Source organism: Mangifera indica, unplaced genomic scaffold (genome assembly GCF_011075055.1).
Source record: "Mangifera indica cultivar Alphonso unplaced genomic scaffold, CATAS_Mindica_2.1 Un_0053, whole genome shotgun sequence".
Lineage (NCBI taxonomy): Eukaryota > Viridiplantae > Streptophyta > Magnoliopsida > Sapindales > Anacardiaceae > Mangifera > Mangifera indica.
In genome coordinates, this window is record NW_025401145.1 from 19587 (window position 1) to 41173 (window position 21587).

The 21587-nt window shown below is 31.8% G+C and overlaps 3 protein-coding genes across 3 annotated transcripts; 1 reads left to right on the forward strand and 2 right to left on the reverse strand.

The window, feature by feature from the left end:
• Nucleotides 1-1451: 1451 nt before the first annotated feature.
• LOC123206914 lies at nucleotides 1452-4453 on the reverse strand. The gene is made up of 3 exons (XM_044624198.1): nucleotides 4224-4453; nucleotides 3197-3275; nucleotides 1452-3035 (listed from the first exon to the last, which is right to left on the reverse strand). The coding sequence occupies exon 3, from the start codon at nucleotides 3030-3032 to the stop codon at nucleotides 1452-1454; it is 1581 nt and encodes a 526-aa protein (XP_044480133.1). The 5' UTR covers nucleotides 3033-3035; nucleotides 3197-3275; nucleotides 4224-4453.
• A 1539-nt stretch (nucleotides 4454-5992) lies between these two features.
• On the reverse strand, nucleotides 5993-8462 carry LOC123206922. Its single transcript, XM_044624207.1, has 2 exons — nucleotides 8195-8462; nucleotides 5993-7358 (listed from the first exon to the last, which is right to left on the reverse strand). Exon 2 carries the CDS (start codon nucleotides 7202-7204, stop codon nucleotides 6398-6400), a length of 807 nt encoding a protein of 268 aa, XP_044480142.1. The 5' UTR covers nucleotides 7205-7358; nucleotides 8195-8462; the 3' UTR covers nucleotides 5993-6397.
• Nucleotides 8463-17086: 8624 nt separating this feature from the next.
• Nucleotides 17087-20896, forward strand: LOC123206927 (cyclic nucleotide-gated ion channel 2-like). Its single transcript, XM_044624217.1, has 8 exons — nucleotides 17087-17250; nucleotides 17346-18000; nucleotides 18734-18949; nucleotides 19042-19358; nucleotides 19507-19618; nucleotides 19719-19955; nucleotides 20058-20144; nucleotides 20239-20896. Exons 1-8 carry the CDS (start codon nucleotides 17213-17215, stop codon nucleotides 20725-20727), a joined length of 2151 nt encoding a protein of 716 aa, XP_044480152.1. The 5' UTR covers nucleotides 17087-17212; the 3' UTR covers nucleotides 20728-20896.
• The last annotated feature ends 691 nt before the right edge of the window (nucleotides 20897-21587 follow it).

The following is a 21587-nucleotide window of genomic DNA, read 5'->3' on the forward strand; positions in this document are numbered from 1 at the left end:
GTGTAACCTCTTAGAGACGTTTGATTTGAGTAATATTTGATTACTAAAATAAAAAGATTACCTTGAAGATAGATTACTTAGAAGATTACTGGGTATAAATGATTACTTTGTTTGATAAAATTTGATAAGTATAAATAATTATTGTGTTTGGTTAAAGATAATAAAAGATTACTAGTAAATTATTTTACTTAAATACCCTTAAATATAATTATTTTTAAATATTTTTTATATTATTTGTCATATTAATTAAAAATAAATTTATTTTTATCTCAAAAAATTAATAAATAATAATTTTTCTATAATAAACTCAAGATTACCCCAGTAATCTTTAAATACCTTAAATGAAGGTGGTAATCAGATTACCATCTATATTACCTGTCACGTCAGCATTGGTAATAGAAACAAGGTAATCTTAAAAACCCTTAACCAAACGCACTCTTAGTGGGTTAATTTATATTTTTACTTGAGAGTGCATGCCTACCTTTGATGTGTGAGAATGATAATTTCCCATCAATCTATTCTAAAATGAGTAAATCTGAAAGTTGAAAAATGGCAATTTTTTCACCGTAGACGTATTAAAAAATAAAAATATTTTTTATTACTTTTAATTTTTACCCAAGATCAATAATTTTTACCAGTGAAGGGGTTGATCAGGTTATTTACTAATCCTGCTGGTTTTTGATAAATTATATAAATAAATATTCAAATAATATCCACAAGAATTTTACTGCAACCAGACAATCATGCGTAACTATATGATAATTTTTAAGCATGGAGAACAAAGTAGATCACAAAAAGTTCTGTTCAATGTGGAATAAAAGAACAATCCAAAACACTGAATGAGAGAAAAAGTGAAAACACAAAATGTAACAAAGCACACACAAGCCAGCCAATTTACAGTCAAGAAGCTTCGCTTTCCACACTCAAAAGATGCATAAAAGTCATTAGTATATTTGCTTTATTAACTGTGTATTAACTGGCACATTTAGTATGGAATTCAAAGAGGAAATGAAGCATACCCAACAAAAAATGTGTATGAAGCAAGTCAATGTCAGTACACAGAGGATTAGGACATTCAGCCCAGCATTTGGGTTCCCCCCAGAGCAGTCTACTCTAACACTTCTGCAACTCCATAGGCTTGCAAACTTCATTTACTTCTTTTCGCGTATGCTTAGGTTTATTTACTAAGATATATTGAAAAAGAACAAAGACATGTTAATAAAAGCACTGTACTCCAACTCAGGCAACGGTGTTTGCAGAAGGTTTGGTGTCTTGGAGGGAGATAACTGTTTCAAAAGCACCCACCAAGGCCTTAACCTTGCTTTTCCGGATCTCAGCAAGTTTACTTGCTGTTTGTTCGATGACTTTATTTAAAAGGATTGGGGAAGCTTTCTTTCCTTGAACATCTTGATGTCTCAAAACAACTTCTTGTGAACCAGGGTTGCTTTCAATCACCACAACATCAATTCCTTTCTTCTTAAAGCTTCTTCTGCCATCACCCTTGAGTGTTTCAATTTCTCCAAGCACTCTTCCTCTCCTGAAGTTGAGCCTTCCTGGATTTTTGTTCTGAGATTGAATGTCAACGACCTTTCCCCTACCACAATGTAATTCCATTGCCTGGGAACCTTTGTCCTCAGAATAAACCATCCCGTCCCATCTGGGCCTCCCTGGGTGTTCATCCCCCACATCTTCTGTGCTAATGGTTTCATCAGATTCAGAAAGAGACGCATCTTCTGTTCAGATTCTGTATACTCAGATATCTCTTGCTCTTCTTCATTGTGTACCGGTGATGATGGAAAAACTGGACGGAATTCAGCTAACAAGCATGATGGAGGCACAGCTGGTTCAACAACATAGCTTTCATTTTTATCAGATTCCAAAGATTTGTTCTCAGTTTCCATCTTGATAATATGCAGGGTTTTTTCCTGGACCAAATCATTATTAGTGTGCTTAAGCTCAATCTTGGGCCCCTTAGGTTCACCTGTTTTAGTTCGGCCCTGATTCTTCATAGGAGACACAACTTTGAAGCCTGTACGCTTTCTTTCATTTAGGCTTGCAACTCTACTTAGAGAAGGTCTAGGAGATGGCGATGCCAGTGAAACTCTTGGGGAAGCATATACTTGCTTTGCAACTCTACAGATAGAAGGTTTAGCAGACAATGATGCCCTTGGAGATGCCTGAGAAACTACTGGGGAAGCCATTACTTTCTTTGAAACTCTACTGATAGAAGGTTTAGGAGACACTGATGCCATCGGAGATGACAATGAAAGTCTTGGGGAAGCTATCACTTTTTTTATGGCTGCTTTGTACGGGCCAGTCATGATGTCACAGTTTCTTCTGCCACTTAAACCTCCTGAATCAAGAGAAGATAATGGATTCTGATCCAAAGATTTTGGTTTCAAAGAACAGGCATGCTTTAATGACGCATTTTTTTCTTTAGATTTAGATTTAACTGATTTTGAAGACAACTCCATCTTTGTCAAAGCTGACAGTTCCTGCCTATTGAATTTTGGGGATTCAGATAGATGGGTTTCAAAAGTGGGTGATGGTCTGAGCTTGGCTGCTGATGTCTTTTTTATCCCAAACAGAACTTCCCCCTTAAGTGGATTGTGACCATCCACTGATATATTAAGCACATTACGTCCATTTGGTGATCTTGTAGATACTTCATGATTGATGATCTCAGGGATGTCAGATGAAAAGGATTTTGGATCAGGAGATGATTTGGGCCTCACCACCAATGTCTTTTCCGTCTCTGGCAAGATCAATATTTTCATTTGACTTTGGTTGTCAATTGATGGTTTTGCAATTCTTTTTGCCATAGGACATCTTTCCTTGGCTTCAAATGCATGCTTCCTGCCATATTTACACAAGTCATGACAAGAACCAGTAGAGACTCTGAGATAACGAGGAAGAACTTTCTCTCCACTTTTAGAAGAACTTAATTTTCCCATAGATGTTCTCCCTGAAGTACCTCCATCAGATTTGGTTCCTTCTTGAGTTACCAATAAATTGCCACTCTCCTCAGCCATCAACTAGGCACAAGATAAAGAAAACAAAAAAAAGTTCAGAATAGACAAGCTCAAAAAGTAATGATAAATATTTGACAACAGTAAAGTTTATTAGATTTAAGTAGACAATAACCTAGCAAGTTTGGAAACATTTTTCTCATGGCTGTAAAAGGATGCCAACTCACCGAAATCTATTCCAATGCTACAGTGAATCAAATAATAATGTAATACAATAACTAGGGAAACTTTCAAAAAATCTCCAATCTGAAAAACAAAAACAATAAAAATAAGCATCGCATATGCTTCTTAAAATCAATAAAGACCATCTTCAAAATCAACTTTCCGAAAAAGCATATATCTTTAAAAAACATTAACAATAAAATGACCTCCGTAATAACAAACAGAAAAGCAGATATTTAACTAAATCTAAACCGAAAAGGCATCCAATCTTTTTGATTAATTAATAACAAAATAAATTCTTTTCTTTTCTTTTCTTATACAGGCTTGATTGAAGCATTAACTCAATGAGGTAAACTTTAATGAACTCCACAGTTGCAGACAATACAATTTTCCACAACACAAAACAAATCAATATTTAATCACAGAAAGAAAATAAAAAACTCCTCTTACTTGTTATAACTTCTGAATATTCAATAAATAATACGATAGCAAAAACGTTTCAAGTCACAGAAAAGCAAGTATTACACCCCCAAAAAACAGAAACAAGTACCCCAATTGAATCAAAGAAAGAACTAGCACAGAGCAGAACACAAGCAATCCAATCTCAATTTACTGAACAGAAAATAACTGAAGGGAACAAGTTAATAACACACCTAAAATTCACAACATTATTACTTACACATACACTCATCAAAATTATTGAAAGTATATATAATAAATATCACAAGTCTAAGTTTATTCAGCAAACCATCTCCACAAATTGCAAACAAATTGCTAAACAAGCATGCAAGCTAAACAACCTCACTCTAAACATGAAACTTTAACTGAAAGAACCATATACTTCAAAAAAACAGGCAAAGATAAAAATACAAAAACCAGATACCAAAAAGGGAAAGAAACAAGAGCATATTTTTAGCCAAACCCGAAACAGAAAATCCAATTTTGGAGCAGACCCATTTGAGCAAACAAGGAGATGAACGAAACCCATATAGCATTTGGAGAAAAAAGCAACAGGGTTTTGATTGAATATACCTTTGGTTGCAAATGTTGCGCTTAACCAGAAAACGAAGGAAAATGGAAACGAATTGTTTCTTCCTTTTTTCTGTGTGATTATTAATATTGTTGGTGTTGTTGTTTATGTAATTCGGATTGATCGTGCATGCAAACTGTTGGCGTTATTTGAATTAGTTTGAAGTCTGGTTGAGGACAAGAAAAAAACGTTTGAGTTCGAGAAGAGCATGGGAAGTATTCATTGGATTGGGACTCAGGAGCCCACCCAAATTTCTTTCCAATTTTATAGAATTTTTTATATATTTTAATGTTTACATTCAGGGATAGATAAATTCAAATTGATTCAATTTCAAATAAAAATTAATTTAAATTTAGTTTAAATTTAAATAAATTAATTCGAAATCTAATTCAGTTTGCTTGATTGATAAACAGTTTTCTCAAGAAAAAAAGTATAATTAGTATTAGAACAAAAAGGTTTGAGTCAAATTAAATAGTGATCCAAAGTAGAGCAACTAGCATTTGATCCACCCATGACTTAAATTATGTTATTGACTTTATATTATTATACATTAATTTATTTAATTATTGAGGAGAGACAAATAAATTTATGTAAATTACAAATTTTTAACGAGACATTTTAGATGAAAATTTGAAATTTTAATAGTAATTTTGTCATTATTTGGAAATAATTCAAAATTTATGCCTTTTGTTATTGTTACAGCTTCATTGATACTGTATTTGTTGTCAAAATAATTAGGGATATAATAAAGAGGATTTTATTTTCAAATTTTGAAAACGATCTTTTTTCTTGTCATTTCGTTTGTTAACGTGCAACAATTAAATTAGTTTTTATTTATAGAAAGATACAAAATTAACATTTATGGATATTACTATTTTTAACAAAAATAAAATAATATTTAATTATATTTTATATATCCATTAATTAGTATTACTCTCATAATTTGTATATTACATAAATACCCAATAAAAAAAACTAAAAAAATATGTATATAATTTTTTTTTATGAAAGGAAGGTTAGTCTTGTCACGTCATGGAGGCTTCAAAGGGTCGTGCTAGCCCATCTCAACAATAAAGTCTAGGATATAACTTAATAGCTCTCTGAATCATGTTTTCATGTACTTTTCAATAAGTCAACCTATTAAAATAAATTTCTTATATATTTTTTTGTTTTTTTTCATTTTCTAATAATTTTTTAAAAAATTTACAAACCATACTTTATAATAAATCCGAGGTAAATCAAACGTAAGAATATAATAACACTCATTAAAATTAGTGGAATTAATTATTTTGCATATACTAGGTAGAATAATAAAAAGATAATAATTATGAATGGAGGAGAACGAGCAAAGGAATTTTGAAGAGAAGACATTTTTAAAATGTGAATCTATTGTTCGAACACCTACGTCAACAGTTATGTTATTTATGTCTCTGAGAATAAATTTTTATATAATACAAGGAGTAAAACTCAACTCTCTTAATCCCTACCCTTGCCTTCATACAATCACTTGTATCTAATACAAGTGATTGTATTAGATACTGAAGTGTATCTAATACAAACATTAAACTAGAGAAAGATTTTTATTTTGTTCATTATGTAAATAAGATAATTCCATCAATTACATGATGTGATTTCGTACATGATGATAGCTGCTTTTTCCTGAAGACACATAATGGAATAGGAAGAAAATCCAGAAAAACATCCTGCAGGGGACACAATCGCACCCCATTCTAACTGAGAAGATAAAAGAAAAGAAAAGAAACACAACAAGGACAGAACTATTACAAAGCTTTAATTAACATCAATCTCATTACATGAGGAAAGCTTTTCGCCATAAAAATATTTCACTACATACTAGCAACAGCTTTGCATATTCACTTTATAGACATTGCATTTTGTCTAAACCTTCATTTCCAGCAATCTACCAAATCCCTGGAATAAACAAACGACTATCATACAATCCCATATCCTGGAGGCACTGAAAAGGTTCTGATCATTTAAGACTTGGAGAGAAACTAGCATTCAGTAGCTTTGCCGGTGCCTGTGACAACTGGGGCACACTTTAGGAGCTAAAAAATAGATGAACTGCAAAGTTGATGACACACAGATAAAGGGATGTCATCTTATAGGTCCAAACTTCTATTCACAATACTTATAAGTAAAATCCAGTAGCAGGTCAAGTGATTATCTCTCTCACAAGCCAATCCAAACTAGGATACGCGAAGTAAAGAATGAGAAATGATGGGAGCGCAAACAAAATAGTGACAAGTATGTACAAAGCCAAGATGGCTGCACAGGCAGGTATTGCATACACGACAATCAGAAGAAATATTATAACCAGGGGAAACTTGGCTGTCAAATGAACAAAGAAAACCAGAGACTTTCGGAGGGAGGAATGCATTCTCTGCACACGGAGGTAATTATTACCACGAAAGTGATCATGGTTTGGTCCTACTGGCTCAGAGTGTTGACTGCGTTGTGCCCTTCTGTAATTACCACAACTCACTTGATTTCCAAAACTTAAACTGTTGTTTGATGACCAGGATGGCAGATGATCTTCACAGAAACCAGAATGAGACTTTAATCTATCACCATTCATGCTCTCAACCATCCAAAGCAGAAAATAATTCTTGCGAGGGAATTTGAGGTTTCCCTTGTAAACCAGACGGAAAGACAAGAGATTGCACCATGGACAGGAGATTATAAGGGGAAGCTGAATTGGTAAAGTAGGAAATTTCACAACAGCCCATTGCAGCCCTAGGATGCAGTTTTTACAAAGAGTATGACCACACCATAAAACATAGGGTACATTTTCTACAATGTTGAAGGATTCCCAGCATATTGGGCACTCCAGCCCTTCCTCTCTGCTAACAATAGAAGACACCTCATCATCTGAGCATTCTGAAGCAGCTTGAGTTAGCTTAAGAGAGTCATTTTTCAATCCAACGTTTCCAGCAACGTAGTTGGATGCAAAATTCCACATTTTGACAGTTTGGGGCAAATATAACTAAGCCAACAAAATCATTTGCTGCTATAGTAGAAACTGAACCTTACAATGGAAACCAATATCCATCAACCAAAACCCTGAGGATGCCCTTCAAGTTATGACTGCAGTAATACAGCTCTTACAAGTGAACCTGGAAGGAAAATTGCAGATAACTTCATACACCAAAAGATAGGCAATATTTTCAACAACAAAATTTAACAAGTTATCAAGATAAAACCCATAATCCCAAATTACTAAGATTATTATTAGAAACAATAAGTATAAATAAGATGAATTTTACAGTAAGCCGCATAACTCATAGAACTCAAGATTCAAATGATTTTTCAACTATTCTTCTATCTGACCTTTTTTCAAGCTTTCAATGTACTTTCTTTATAACAGTAGACCATAAATATTTCTGAGCACAAAGCTCAAAACTCTCTACTTTCAGAATATTTCAAATCACTGCTTTACGCTAGAGCAATGACTAGTCCATATTCATTTCTTGCCTCATTACATTTCGGCTCAATTAAAGAGAAAAATAAAAGCCTAAACAGCCAACTCAATGCCCAATAATTAGAACGATTCAACTCAATCAAATTCATTTGTTGGTGCAACTGTACATCATTTCATATTTTGCATAACCTAGATTAATACAATGATATCACATTCAACTAGAAACAACCATCTAAATCCAAAATTTAAACAAACAAGAAGCCTCAAAAAAGCTAAGAAAATATATATATATATATATATATATATATATATATATATATATATATATATATATATATATATATATATATATATATATATCAATGATCAAACCTAATTATATAACCCGAAAAGAAATAAGACCTAGCTATCAATCAAAGACGAACCCGGAAACAAAATCGAGTGGAGCCAAGAACCCATAAATTATTTATCGTAATTAACGTGGGATCCGTGTGAATCAAGTAATAAATACCAATTACGAGGCGATCTTACCGGTTGACTGACGACACGAGAGAAAAGAAAGGGAGGGTTTTGACAGAAACCCTCTGATTGTTTCTCTCTTTCTGATTTGAGTGTAGAAGAAGAAGGAGAGGGAGAACTATAATGAGAATTTTGTATTTGCTCTTTCTGAAAAGTTGAGGATTTCAGGTACTGGGAACGAAGGAATTCTCCTCCTTCAACTACTTGCGGTCGCCATTAAAGGATTTGACCACGACATAGTTGTTGTCGGTATCTTTTCACGGTTTTATTATCGCAAGTACAAATAAGAAACATACAATTTTGAAATTCCGTAAAAATAAAATTATGTATATAAAAAGTACCATCAAACTTAATATAAATAGTTATTTGTTGTTTTATAATTAAAATATTTTAAATAAAAGGAAATATAATATTTAATTATATATAATATTATTTGTACTTTTGTTTATAAATATTGTTTGCATTTATAGTCCTATTCATTTTAATTGGTAGGTTTAAAAAATAAAAATAAGAATAATATTATTTATATATATTTTTAGTATATAATTTGAGTATATAAATGATATATTATTATTTAATTTAGTGTTTTTTTTTTATTTTTAATTCAAAATTATTATATAACATAATAATATATTATTTGTACACTTAAGTTATATACAAAAAAATATATATGTATAGTTTTATTATAAAAATAAATCCAAGTTTGAGCAATGTTATGTGCTATGTGCACTCAGTCTTGAATACACTATCAATAAAACTATATGAACCTACTTTAAATACCCAAATAAATATATATTTATATATGTCATTACATAATTATATAATTTTGTACTAAGAATAAAATAATATTTAATCATATAATGACACATATAAGTCTATATATATTTGTATACTCAAAATAGGTATATATAATATTGTTTGTATTTTATATACACTTAGTTTTGAGTACTCAATTAAATATGTCATCATATGATTAAGTATTATTTTATTTTTAATTTAAAATAATTAAATCATTAATCATATAATAATATATTATTTAAGTATTTAAAATTAAATATACGTAAATTTTTTTATAAATAATTATTAAATTTGATTAATAATAAGAAAAACATGCTAAAATATCAATTTACTAAAGTGCCTCTTATATTAAGATGGTGTGGGAGAACTATAATAAATCGTCAGTGGTGGGGTTAGAGGATAAACAATATGGAAAATTGCAAAAAATTAAAAGAGAGGATTGAATTGAAGAGTTCGGCTGCTACTACTTAACAACCTTTGCTAGTGCTCCAAACGGTTGGCGTGTGTGCAATGGTTGATAGGGCCTACTCTCCAACCACAATTGACATTGCAAGAGCAACATCGTGTGAGAGGTCAACCAATCTATATGTGGTAGCCTCTAGATTAAGTCTGTAGGTCGTGGGATTATCTCAATCTCATTATGATCCTACAACCATCTTTTCATCTTAGGGTTTATTCACAAATCGTAAATTAATAAGTGTTCATAATAAAGTCGTTAAAATCTAATGTAATCACAATCGCTTTAATATGGTGGATGTATAACCCATTAACACTAATAATATTTTTCAAATAATAAATTATATATTTTTAATTTTAAATATCTAATTAAATACTCAAATAATATATTATTATATAATTAGATAATTTTAAATTAAAAATAAATTAATATTCAATCATAATATAAAATACTCTACATAACTATATTCACATAACATTGCTATAAACGCAATAATAAAAAGAACACTAATGTAATTTATTTTCTTCCTTTCTTTGCTTGATAGTGGAAGGTTCCTAAATTGCATAAAAACATGCCGTGCAAGATTCACGTTTGTTTTCAAATTCAAGATGAATAATAATCTAGTCACAGGAAGAGCCATGAACGGCTATTGAAGCTTCACAGGGGCTGACACGTGGGGACCCCGTACTTTCACGAAATAGCATCTTTGATTCTTGGTTCTCGATTTTTCGCCTTTACATTTCATTCCTCGAGAATTTCACAGAGTTTGTTGGCTTCATCTAGCTAGATTTTGACGTCCATGTGAGCTCTAGATTCCTTTTCTGTTTGGCTTATATAAGGATCCTGGACTAATAATTCATGAAACAAATAATTATTATTTGAGTGATGTTTGAACAAATCGCCTTCAAACTAAAGTTCCAATTTGATTTATTTGTCTATTTTATGATGTTATTTTCCCACCAATAATTTTATAGTAATATTGTGTATTAATTTAAATAAATTAGGCATTATAAATTATATTTAAACTCAAATCAATCGTAGATTTGATTCTAATTAAATACATTTTTAATTCTCAAATGTTAATACTCTATACTTATTCAAATAATTTTTTATATATATACAAACGATAAGTATTAATAAATAGAAACAAATTGACATGCTATTATATAATTTTATAATTTTAAATTAAAAATAAAATAAATAATAAAATAATTTGTTTATACTCTTTTGTATACACCATTTATATTAATAATATTTTTAGTAATTACTTTTTGTTGCTCTTGATTTTCTTATATTTCATCAAATCGTTGAATAAGAAAAAAATCCCAGTTTAAATAAAAAGTTTTATCATAAAATTGCAAACGGAAATAGAAAAGGAATCAAACGAAAAAGAAACTGTAAATCAAAGTCATGCATACATAACAAAACGAATTTGTGTTGTTAGGCTAATAATGTCTAAGTCCGCTATTGTAAAAGGTTTCTTATTAATTTTAAGATGATAAGATTAAGAAAATATAACTATATTTTTATATACTAATTTAAAATAATGTAATTATAAATAAATAAATCTTTTGTTATATTGGTTATCCAAATAAATCCTTTGATCCCAATTGGGAGAGCTATGCCCCAAATGATTTTCGACCAATAGTATGACGATATTTTTTTAAATAAAATCAAACTCAAAATTCTAATATATATTTGATGCAAATTCTTTAAAATGAACATCATAAAGATTTTTAATTTTGATTTTTAAGTTGTAAATGAAGTTAAGGTGAAGTTAAGGGTATAAACGAATTGAGTTAAAAAATAATTAATAAATATATAAATTATTAATTTTAAATATTTTTTATAAATTATAATATTTTATTTAAATTTTTTAAATTGAGGTAAAAAAAATTATTCTCACGTTTGAGTTTAAGTTAAATACTATTCAACTATATTTAATTCCATTTCACCATGCGACGGTGGAATCTAGAAAGGGCCACAAAGGTGAGGCCGTGACAGTACAAGATTTCGACAGGTATGTTGTCCCTTTCTTGCTTGGCCTAAAGTAAAAGGTGATGCGCACATGGCTAATAATTGAAACAATTTACGAGAAAAAATATTATTAAGCTTATGAAGGAACAGTTTCAAGCATGAATGAAATGTGATATTGCTGAGAAAATGAAATTTAAGTATTAGCTTATGTTTATTCCGGGGCATTGTTGCATGGTTTTGTTCAATTTTATAAAACGAGCGGTGGATGGGAGGCCACTTTAAACCAGGGTTATCCCACGCTCAATTTAAATTCAAAATAATTAAATTAAGATAGAATTTAAGTTACTTGATCAATAAATAATAATACTAAATAAAAGATAGAGAGAATCGTTAAAAAAAAAAAATGTTTCTAATTTATAAGATTTGTTAAAGAAAAAAAAAGTTATATTTTTGATAAACAAATATACAAAACACGTGACTTAATCTATTAAAAATCTGCAAAGACATGACTTATCACATCGTGAGTTGTGTCTCATGCTTTAAAAATTTTGAAGCTAATATAGCTCACTAAGATCTATATTTTTACAAATTTTGAAATGACATGATTTTAGTACAATGGAATGTACTAATTTTGATATAACCCATTGTAAGGCCTTAATAATGTGTTTGGAATCTACAAACAAGATAACTAAGCTTAGAAACTTATGAAATAAAGGGGGCCACATACATTTCATAATCCAGAAAATTTTCTGCATTATTTAGGGACCTTTTGGTAACTTTTACAACATTATTGATTCTTCAAAATCTTTTCTGATAGCTATCCCTCCATCCAATTGCATTTTATGTTTTCTTGGAGGAAATTCTGCCACATTTCTCTATTCTTCTTTTGAAATTATTCGATTAAATATATGTTTATTTTTTAGTGAGAAGGAATCCCAATAACTAAACACAGTCATCAAGTCTATAAATCTTGGGAGATTAGCTGGATGACCCACCAGTAGGGATGAGGGGTGGCCTCGATTTGAATTAACTTGATTTGAATCTATCGTTTGCCTTAAATGAGTCGATTTCGTATTGAAACTTCTTCTTAATAATTCAAATTGAGATTAACATGTTTGTCTATTTATTGACTTTTTTTTTGTAATAGAAAATCTTACTTAAGTCAAATCATTTTGAATCATATCGAATAGGTAAAACTCCGACTCAAGTGACTAACTCAACAATATTGCACTAGTAAATCAATGATCTGATTTTGATATAATCCCAACGAATCTTAAGTCTAAACCCTCTCTCTTAGAAATTTCATATTTTTTGTTATTCAAGCTACTCCTTGAAGCCTATTAACAATGTTTATCGCACTTACGATGGTTTACCATTTTAATGATATAGTTCATCCTATTAGCAGCCTGATGTGATATTATACAATCGTTTGAGTTAAATATTATAGATTTAATTAGATCTCAAATTAGTTTCATACTTAGTTTGACTTAGATCAATTCATCTTTTACTAAGAGCTCTCACTTTTACACATATATATCATAATACGTTAGTGTGTAAACTTAATTCTATTTATAAGAGTATAAAGTTAAAATTATGGCTTTTGACTATATTTTTGAAATTTCATATCTAAACCAACTGTTCTAACTATGATGAATTATTGATAAAATGCTTTCGTCATGAGCTAAATTACAAGACAAACAATGAAATAAAGGCATGTGCAATAATTTATTCTTTCTCATTTGTTTCCTTTTGTCTCTTGCAATAAAATCAAGGCCAAAGAACTTATTCCCACCTAAGTTTTGATGCATACTCAAACTCTCACCCTCAACTTTTTAAAATCCCAACTGCCCACTTTCCATTGGTTAAGATTAACTAATCCTATTAATTTAATTGTAAAATCCTATTTTACCCTTATTAACATTTATTATATTTAACCATGAAAAACATAAATTTAATGAAAAAACATATTATTTAGAAAAATTACATTTTCTCTTCTGACTTATGTTTCCTATTACTCAAAATTTTATCCTTGTAGCCCCCTAAACTTTAGAAACAATATAGTTGCACCCCTGTCTTCCACCATTTCTCCCTCCATCTCGAACGACTCCTTTCATCTCCAGTTGATGAAGAAATCCAAGGCATAGTTAGCATTGTCAGTTAAGAAAGCTGAAGAAGAAAATCGGACTTATCGATGATAATCAAACAAAGATCCAACGTTCGTTTTTTGGTCCAAAAAAATCCAAGGAACAATTCGACATTCCTATGCACAAATCGAAAAAGGAGATGGTCAAGGAATCAACCTTTTCCTTCCTCCTTCAACATGATGTCATCGACCATTAAAGGAGAGGCGACGACGCCGCAAAAATGAGTGGAAGATCTAGATTTCTTACTTGTTTTGCAATCGAAAGTCATGATAGAATCACTGGAGATACCACTTGGGAGGAAGAGAGACTGTCTACAAAAGGTTAGGGTGAGAAGAAAGAGTCATCGAATATAGAGATGGTAATTGAAGAGGAAAGAAAAAAAAAAACTAAGATAGGGGGAAATGTTATTTTTCAAATTTAAAAAAATTGAACTTGCGATAAAATTATCAGTTTTCAAAACCCGATGGAAGAAATGGGTTAACATTATATTTGTTAATATTAATGATAAAATGATGTTTTTATCTTTTTAATTAATAACTAAATATAATAAAAGTTAAATAGCAGATTGATATTTAAGTTTTTGAAAAAATGAGGGTGAGAGTTTAAGAATATATCAAAACTTGGGTGGGAATATTCCTTTGGCCTAAAATTAATATTTATGGATGCATGTATCGTACCATTAATGAACGAAAGCCATGGAACATGAAGGTGTGAATCAACCCCCTCAACTAGGTAAACTTGTTTTTATGCGGTTTTATGTGACATGCAAAAAAGACTTATTTCTATAAACACTTGATAATTTAACTTAGCATCTACGAGACCACTTTCTTATTTCATCAAGTGTTTATAGAAAAAAAATTATCATTTTTGATGACATCGATATTATATAATTGATGTAATCATCTCATTTTCATATAATTAAAATATGAATAAATTCACTAGATTCATTGGCTACAACTCATGTGTAATCATGACTAAAATTGTATAGAAATTTTTCAAAAAAGTAAATAATATAATTACGACATAAGCTTTAAAGTAACGGATTGAATCACATTAAAAATGTTTTGGTTTTAATGTTTACTTACGTAGCCTATTTATTCATCATTAATTCTATATATCATCTTAAATTATTGACACAAAATAAATTAATAATTCTAATCGTTATTATGATTTTTTTATGTAGGATGAGAATTTAACTAAGAGAAGATTTGATTTAAATTAATTAATTTGAGATTTATTTATTTATTCCATTTATAATACTATTCATTTAATCCACGATACTATTAACTCTTGTAACTACATCGCTGACCCCATTAACAATACTTCAATAATACTATATACTAACTCGGTTCACACTTCTTTTCATTTAATTTTTGAACCAACTTCAAATAATTGAGACAATATATATAAAAAATATAAAGGGAACAACCTTTTTCAAATGAATTTACATGTGGGGGCAATGAAAATTTGGACTGTAGTCATTTTTTAAATGCCGTACCGATAACAGTAACCGTACCTCTATCTTTCATTTGAATGAAATGTAATTGACTAATAAAGCCAAAATATTCCATTCACAAAAGTGCAAGTGGGATTTAATTTTCATACAACTCTCTCATTTCGCCCACCTCATGAAATCGTTTATATGATAAGTTAAGTAATCTATCCAAAAATATGGTTTTGTATATTATAGTTTTTGTTACTGAAATAATCTATCCAATATTGTATGTAAAATATCTAATATTCTCAATTATATATCTTACACATTCATATATTAGGAGGAATGTCTTTTTTAAAATAATAACAATAATTAAAATCATAACATTACCTTAAAAAAACACTATAAGGCTTCAAAAATTATGAAAATTTTAAAATATACCGTCGTTATGTTATTGTTTTTCTAAAAACATTTATCATACCGATAACAAGAAATTTTGACTTAAATCAAACTATTTATTTTGCTTTTAATTAGGAATGACCTATTTCGACCTAATTAATTGAACAAATAAGAATAAATGTTAGAATGATAATCGACTATAGAGAACTTAATAGCAAAACTATAGATGATGTATATAAAATTTTTAACAAATTAGCTTTGTTGAATAAAACCATATTCGGAAAGGTATTTTCACGCTTTGATTTGAAATGAGAATTTTGACAAATCAGAATGATAGAGCAAATTATTCTTTTAACGATATTTACTTATTTAAAAAGATTGTTTAAATTTTGAATTCAATTATTAACTCTATAATTATTATATTAAATAAATTAATAGTATAATTTTGATATTCATCTCGCCAATTTCAAACCCATGCTTCCTTTATTGCTTAGACACCCCATTTTTGTTAATCAAATAATCCCGAAAAAGTTGAATTAGTTTGTTCATATGGTTTAATTATCATTTCGAATGCTTTATTTAGCCACCATTACAAGGAAATTAATGGGTATTTTATTGGAGTAGCCTTCAAGTTTGTACGTTACTAATAATGCGCACCTGAAACACGTTGTTTTCAAAAAGTTCTAAATATCTTTGCTTTGCATTTTCAAAGATTTGATTAGGCTGTCAATGTATAGAAATTTTTTTTATAATTATAATAATAGCACCAACATTTCACATCATTATAGTTGAGTAATTAAGGGTAAACTTCTAAATTAGAAGTCATTAAGTACAATAATTTGTGATAAAAAGCTGATTGAAAATATAATTTTAGTTTAATTCAAAGATTTCTTTTATATATATATATATACATACACACGCGTGCGCGCGTATACATGATAAGTGTACCTCCAATTCCAATTTGCTTGTAAGTTTGTGATTTGATTCAAGTATAATATCATTAAAAATCCTAGATTTATCTCCGTAAAATTCTACTCTTTTAATTTTGGGCATGTTAAATAATAGATAAATATATAATTGTGAGGTATAATTATAGTATTTTACGCCAAGTTTAAGTTATCGTTTTCAAGGGTCAGCTTTAATTGGCAATGCTTAAGTTTACCGAGTTTAAGTCTTAAGTGAATTCCATTGAATTGTGTTTTAGTTAAATAATATCCAATTTAACTTTTTATATCCTAGTAGGTAAGCTAATCACTCAAATTTTATGTATTTATTTTAAATATATAAATATATTTATATATATTATTATTTTTTATATATTAAAAATAAATTAATATAATATATATAATAATAATAATATATATACATAATATTATTCTAAACTAATATATATATTACTAGCTTTTAATAAAAAATAATGCAATTAATTGGATGATTCGGCTCTAAAATGACTATCCTATTTTTCATTCAACTGAATAAGAGTCCCAGAGTACCCCGGGGAGTATCCGCTCATTACTAGAGGAGGAGGGTGGTGGTCCAAAAAGCTAGGCTGGCTGGTGGTGACATAGATTGTTGAGTAGTCACTCGACCGTGGTGGGTCCTATTTCTCCATGGCTGGTTCGACGACAGCAACCCCACCTTCACGTTTCGTGTGTGGCTGGCACTTTTCTTCTCTTATTCTCTTCTTCCCCTCTTCTTCATCATGGACTACGTGACACACTTATCCTTTTCTCCATTATAAATCCTCCCAAATTGCCCTTCTTCTTCACTCTCTTCCTCCTTCCTTTTTCACTCTCTCCCATGGTTCCTCTCTTCTCGCCATGCCCTCTCACCCCAACTCCCTCTTTTCCATCCCAAGGTGATGCAAATTTTGAATTAAGATTGTATCTTAGAACTGTTTTTTTTTTTTTGTTTTTATACTGAACTGGGTTTTTTTTAACATGCTTCATGCAGGTGGATTGGACTGTTTCAGAGTAAAAGATCAAGTAATGAAAATGGTGGCAGCGAAAACAGTAATGATGACATCCCAATCACCAACAATTTTGAATGCTACGCCTGTACTCAAGTAGGGGTTCCAATTTTCCACTCCACCAGCTGCGACGACGCCCACCAGCCCGAATGGGAGGCCTCCGCCGGGTCTTCACTCGTTCCAATCCAGGCTCGGTCCCGGTCCAAGAAGGTTTCGTACAGTCAGACTCAGGCTAAGGCTCAGGCTCAGGCTCGGTTATCGGGACCGTTCGGGACTGTTTTGGACCCACGTAGCAAGCGCGTTCAGAGGTGGAACAGGGCGTTCCTTCTGGCACGTGGCATGTCGCTGGCAGTTGATCCTTTGTTTTTTTATGCTTTGTCGATTGGCAGAGGAGGCGGGGCCCCCTGCCTTTACATGGACGGGGCGTTGGCCGCAATCGTCACAATCCTTCGCTCGTGTGTGGACACGGTTCATCTCTTCCACTTGTGGCTCCAGTTCAGGTTGGCTTACGTGTCCAGAGAGTCCCTCGTCGTCGGCTGCGGCAAACTCGTGTGGGACGCACGTGCCATCGCCTCTCACTACGTCCGGTCCCTTCGGGGCTTCTGGTTCGACCTGTTCGTGATCCTGCCCGTTCCGCAGGTGAGTCAATAATCCATCTCTCTAATAAAAATACTGAGTGAACTCAAAACGGTGAGGTAAATAGTTAAAAAATAGGAGCTTTCGTGGTAAGAACATTGGAACCTTCAATTAATTAGTTTTGCTTGTTCTGTATCAGGAAAAGTTTTTACACTCGCTTAATTATTGGAGTAGTTGTCTTGTCTTTTCCATCTTAAGTTGCCATTTGCATTTAAAGCATGGTAAAAAAACAGAATTGATTGCTCTGTTTATTTACAGAAAGTTGGCAAAGATTTATGCATATTCATGTAAGTGGGTATTTTTAGACGTTAGTGTCATCATGAGAGTTGAAGTTGTTATGATGTGAGTGATCTAACGGTGGCGTGATACTGATAATACTAAGTGGGTTCCGCTGACCCCATCTTGGTCTTGTACGATAATGCCAATCGTTATTTGATCTTGGTTGGTGCAATACTGGTGGTATGATAGGAAGCTTTTTCAGTGAAATTCAAAAAAAGAGGCTAAAATTTGGTTGGCCAGTCGGGTGGACACTGTTCATTCTGGTTACTTCTAAAATCTTTACCTTTTGTAGAAACTGGATTTTAAGTACAGGAGCAAGTTAACTTTTCTGATTATGAACCTGTTTTTGACTGTGGAACAAGAGCATATGCTACTTTTATGAAATTACACGAGCCAGTTAATTTACAGAGTATCAAGTTTTTGACTGTTTACAAGTGTCTTCTATTTGGCTCTGCAGGCAGTGTTTTGGTTAGTTGTTCCGAAATTGATCCGGGAAGAGAAGATTAAGATGATCATGACAATACTCCTATTAATCTTCTTGTTTCAGTTCCTTCCCAAGGTTTACCATAGCATCTTGATAATGAGAAGGATGCAGAAAGTTACAGGATATATTTTTGGTACCATTTGGTGGGGGTTTGGCCTTAATCTCATTGCTTACTTCATTGCCTCTCATGTAAGGCCGCATTGCTTATCCTAAAAAAAATGGTCATCACAGCACAGAAATTTTCACAACTTGTTCATGGTTTTTTTGATGGTTGTTCACAGGTTGCTGGAGGTTGCTGGTATGTCCTCGCAATACAACAAGTGGTCTCTTGCCTTCGACAACAATGCCAAAGAAAGGCTCATTGTGATCTCTATTTTTCATGCGCAGAGGAGGTTTGCTACCAGTTTCTGGCCCCCGCAGGGGCAATTGGAAATTCTTGTGGTGGTAACTCAACCAGAACTATCAGAAAATCCACGTGTTTAGATGTTAATGGTCCCTTCAATTATGGAATTTATCAGTGGGCTCTTCCAGTCATTGAAAGCAATTCTGTTGCTGTCAAGATCCTTTATCCCATTTTTTGGGGCCTCATGACCCTCAGGTTAAAAAAATTACCTCTATAATTTGAACTGTAATAACCAAATTGCAATGGCGATGAGGATTTGTCTTAGCTTTTCCAAAACGTTAATAATGAAAATGTACATGCTGACTTAAATGTAATTTATCCGGCCTCTATGCATATGTAACAGCACCTTTGGCAATGATCTTGAACCAACAAGTCACTGGCTAGAAGTGATGTTCAGCATTTGTATTGTGCTGAGTGGATTATTGCTCTTCACTCTGTTGATTGGAAATATTCAGGTAAGTCATATTCAATGTTTCATTGTAGTTTTCATAACGCAGAAAATGTTTATTGCAGCTTATGTGATTCTAGTAATGAGGACCTGCTGTTTCCATGTAGGTATTTCTGCATGCTGTCATGGCAAAGAAGAGAAAAATGCAGCTCAGGTGTAGAGACATGGAATGGTGGATGAGAAGGAGACAATTGCCAGCACGCTTGAGGCAAAGAGTTCGCCATTATGAACGTCAAAGATGGGCTACAATGGGAGGAGAAGATGAGATGGAATTGATCAAAGATTTACCAGAAGGCCTTAGAAGAGATATTAAACGTTATCTTTGCCTTGATCTCATTAAAAAGGTAGGAACTGATGCAAATTTAACTTCCCAACTGCATCTATTTCTTATTTCAGCCACAACTACAATCTCATTTATCTTTTCTTATTGCTCTTTTGGCTGTTAGGTACCTTTGTTCCATAATTTGGATGATCTCATTCTTGACAACATATGTGACAGGGTGAAGCCCCTAGTTTTTTCCAAAGATGAAAAGGTGAAAATTTGCACACTTTAAATTCACTCCTTTAACCCTCTTAAAAAACCACAATCAGTGAGCTGAAAATTCTCTATGTTCAATTGGAAAACAGATAATTAGAGAAGGGGATCCTGTTCCAAGGATGGTGTTCATTGTCCGAGGGCGAATCAAACGAAGCCAAAGCCTAAGCAAAGGCATGGTAGCTACAAGTGTGCTAGAACCAGGAGGCTTTCTGGGCGATGAGCTACTCTCCTGGTGCCTTCGCCGCCCTTTCCTGGACCGCCTTCCAGCCTCATCTGCAACATTTGTTTGTGTTGAATCTATAGAAGCATATGGCCTAGATGCAAACAATCTCAAATACATCACAGATCACTTCAGGTACAAATTTGCAAATGAGAGGCTCAAGAGAACAGCAAGATACTACTCATCGAATTGGAGAACTTGGGCGGCGGTGAACATCCAATTTGCTTGGAGAAAATACAGGATGAGGACTAGGGGGCCTGTGATTCCTGTGATTGAAAATGGCAGCAGCAATGAGAACATGCTCCTCAAATATGCTGCAATGTTCATGTCAATTAGACCTCATGACCATCTTGAATAACCAAGAGCTAGCTATCTATTTTCAATTCTTAATTCTCTGTTAGCCATCCTCATTGACCAATAAAGCTCTTTGCCTTTCTCTAGGTAGGAACTTGGCCATGGAAGTCTTGGAACTTTTGTATTTATTTTAGACAAGAATAAAAATAGAAATGACTTTTGTTCTTCGGAAATTTCCTATGATGGAGTGTAAGACAAAGTTTGTTTGAAAATACAATGCTTTTTGCCAAAAGAGCTTTTTGAACTTATTTAAGGAGCTAAAAAACTAAATATACTGGTTAATGCTATTGACTTTGTACTTTTACAAATAAGCAATATTATATGTACATATTTTTTATATACAAATATGTACACATAAGAATGTGTTATTATATAATTAGATATTATTTTATCATTAATTCAAAATTACCAAATTACATTATAACATCTCTATGTTTATATATAAAAAATATATATACATAATTTTATTATTTTATTAATTGACTACTAATTTAAATAAACAAAAGTATTTGTTCAAAAAGCACTTCCAATTCCAAATAATAAAACAAATTTTCTGAAGAAGCACTTTTTACATGTAAACATACATACACCCAAACAATCCTGACATTCTTTGAAGAAAACAAACAGTGATGCATCTTGACAATCCAGTTCAGACTGTAATTTGTTTTACTTCCTGTTTTTCACATTTGGGATGGAGAAACAACCAAAGGAATGCCCGTTCTGGCTTCAATTGTGGCCGATAGGAAATTTTGAATCCATATTTCCTGAATTTGCATAATCCGTCTCTCGAATCCACACTTTCTGAATTTAGACAATCTCTAACAGGATTCAAATACCATCCATACAATACAAATAAATCAGAAT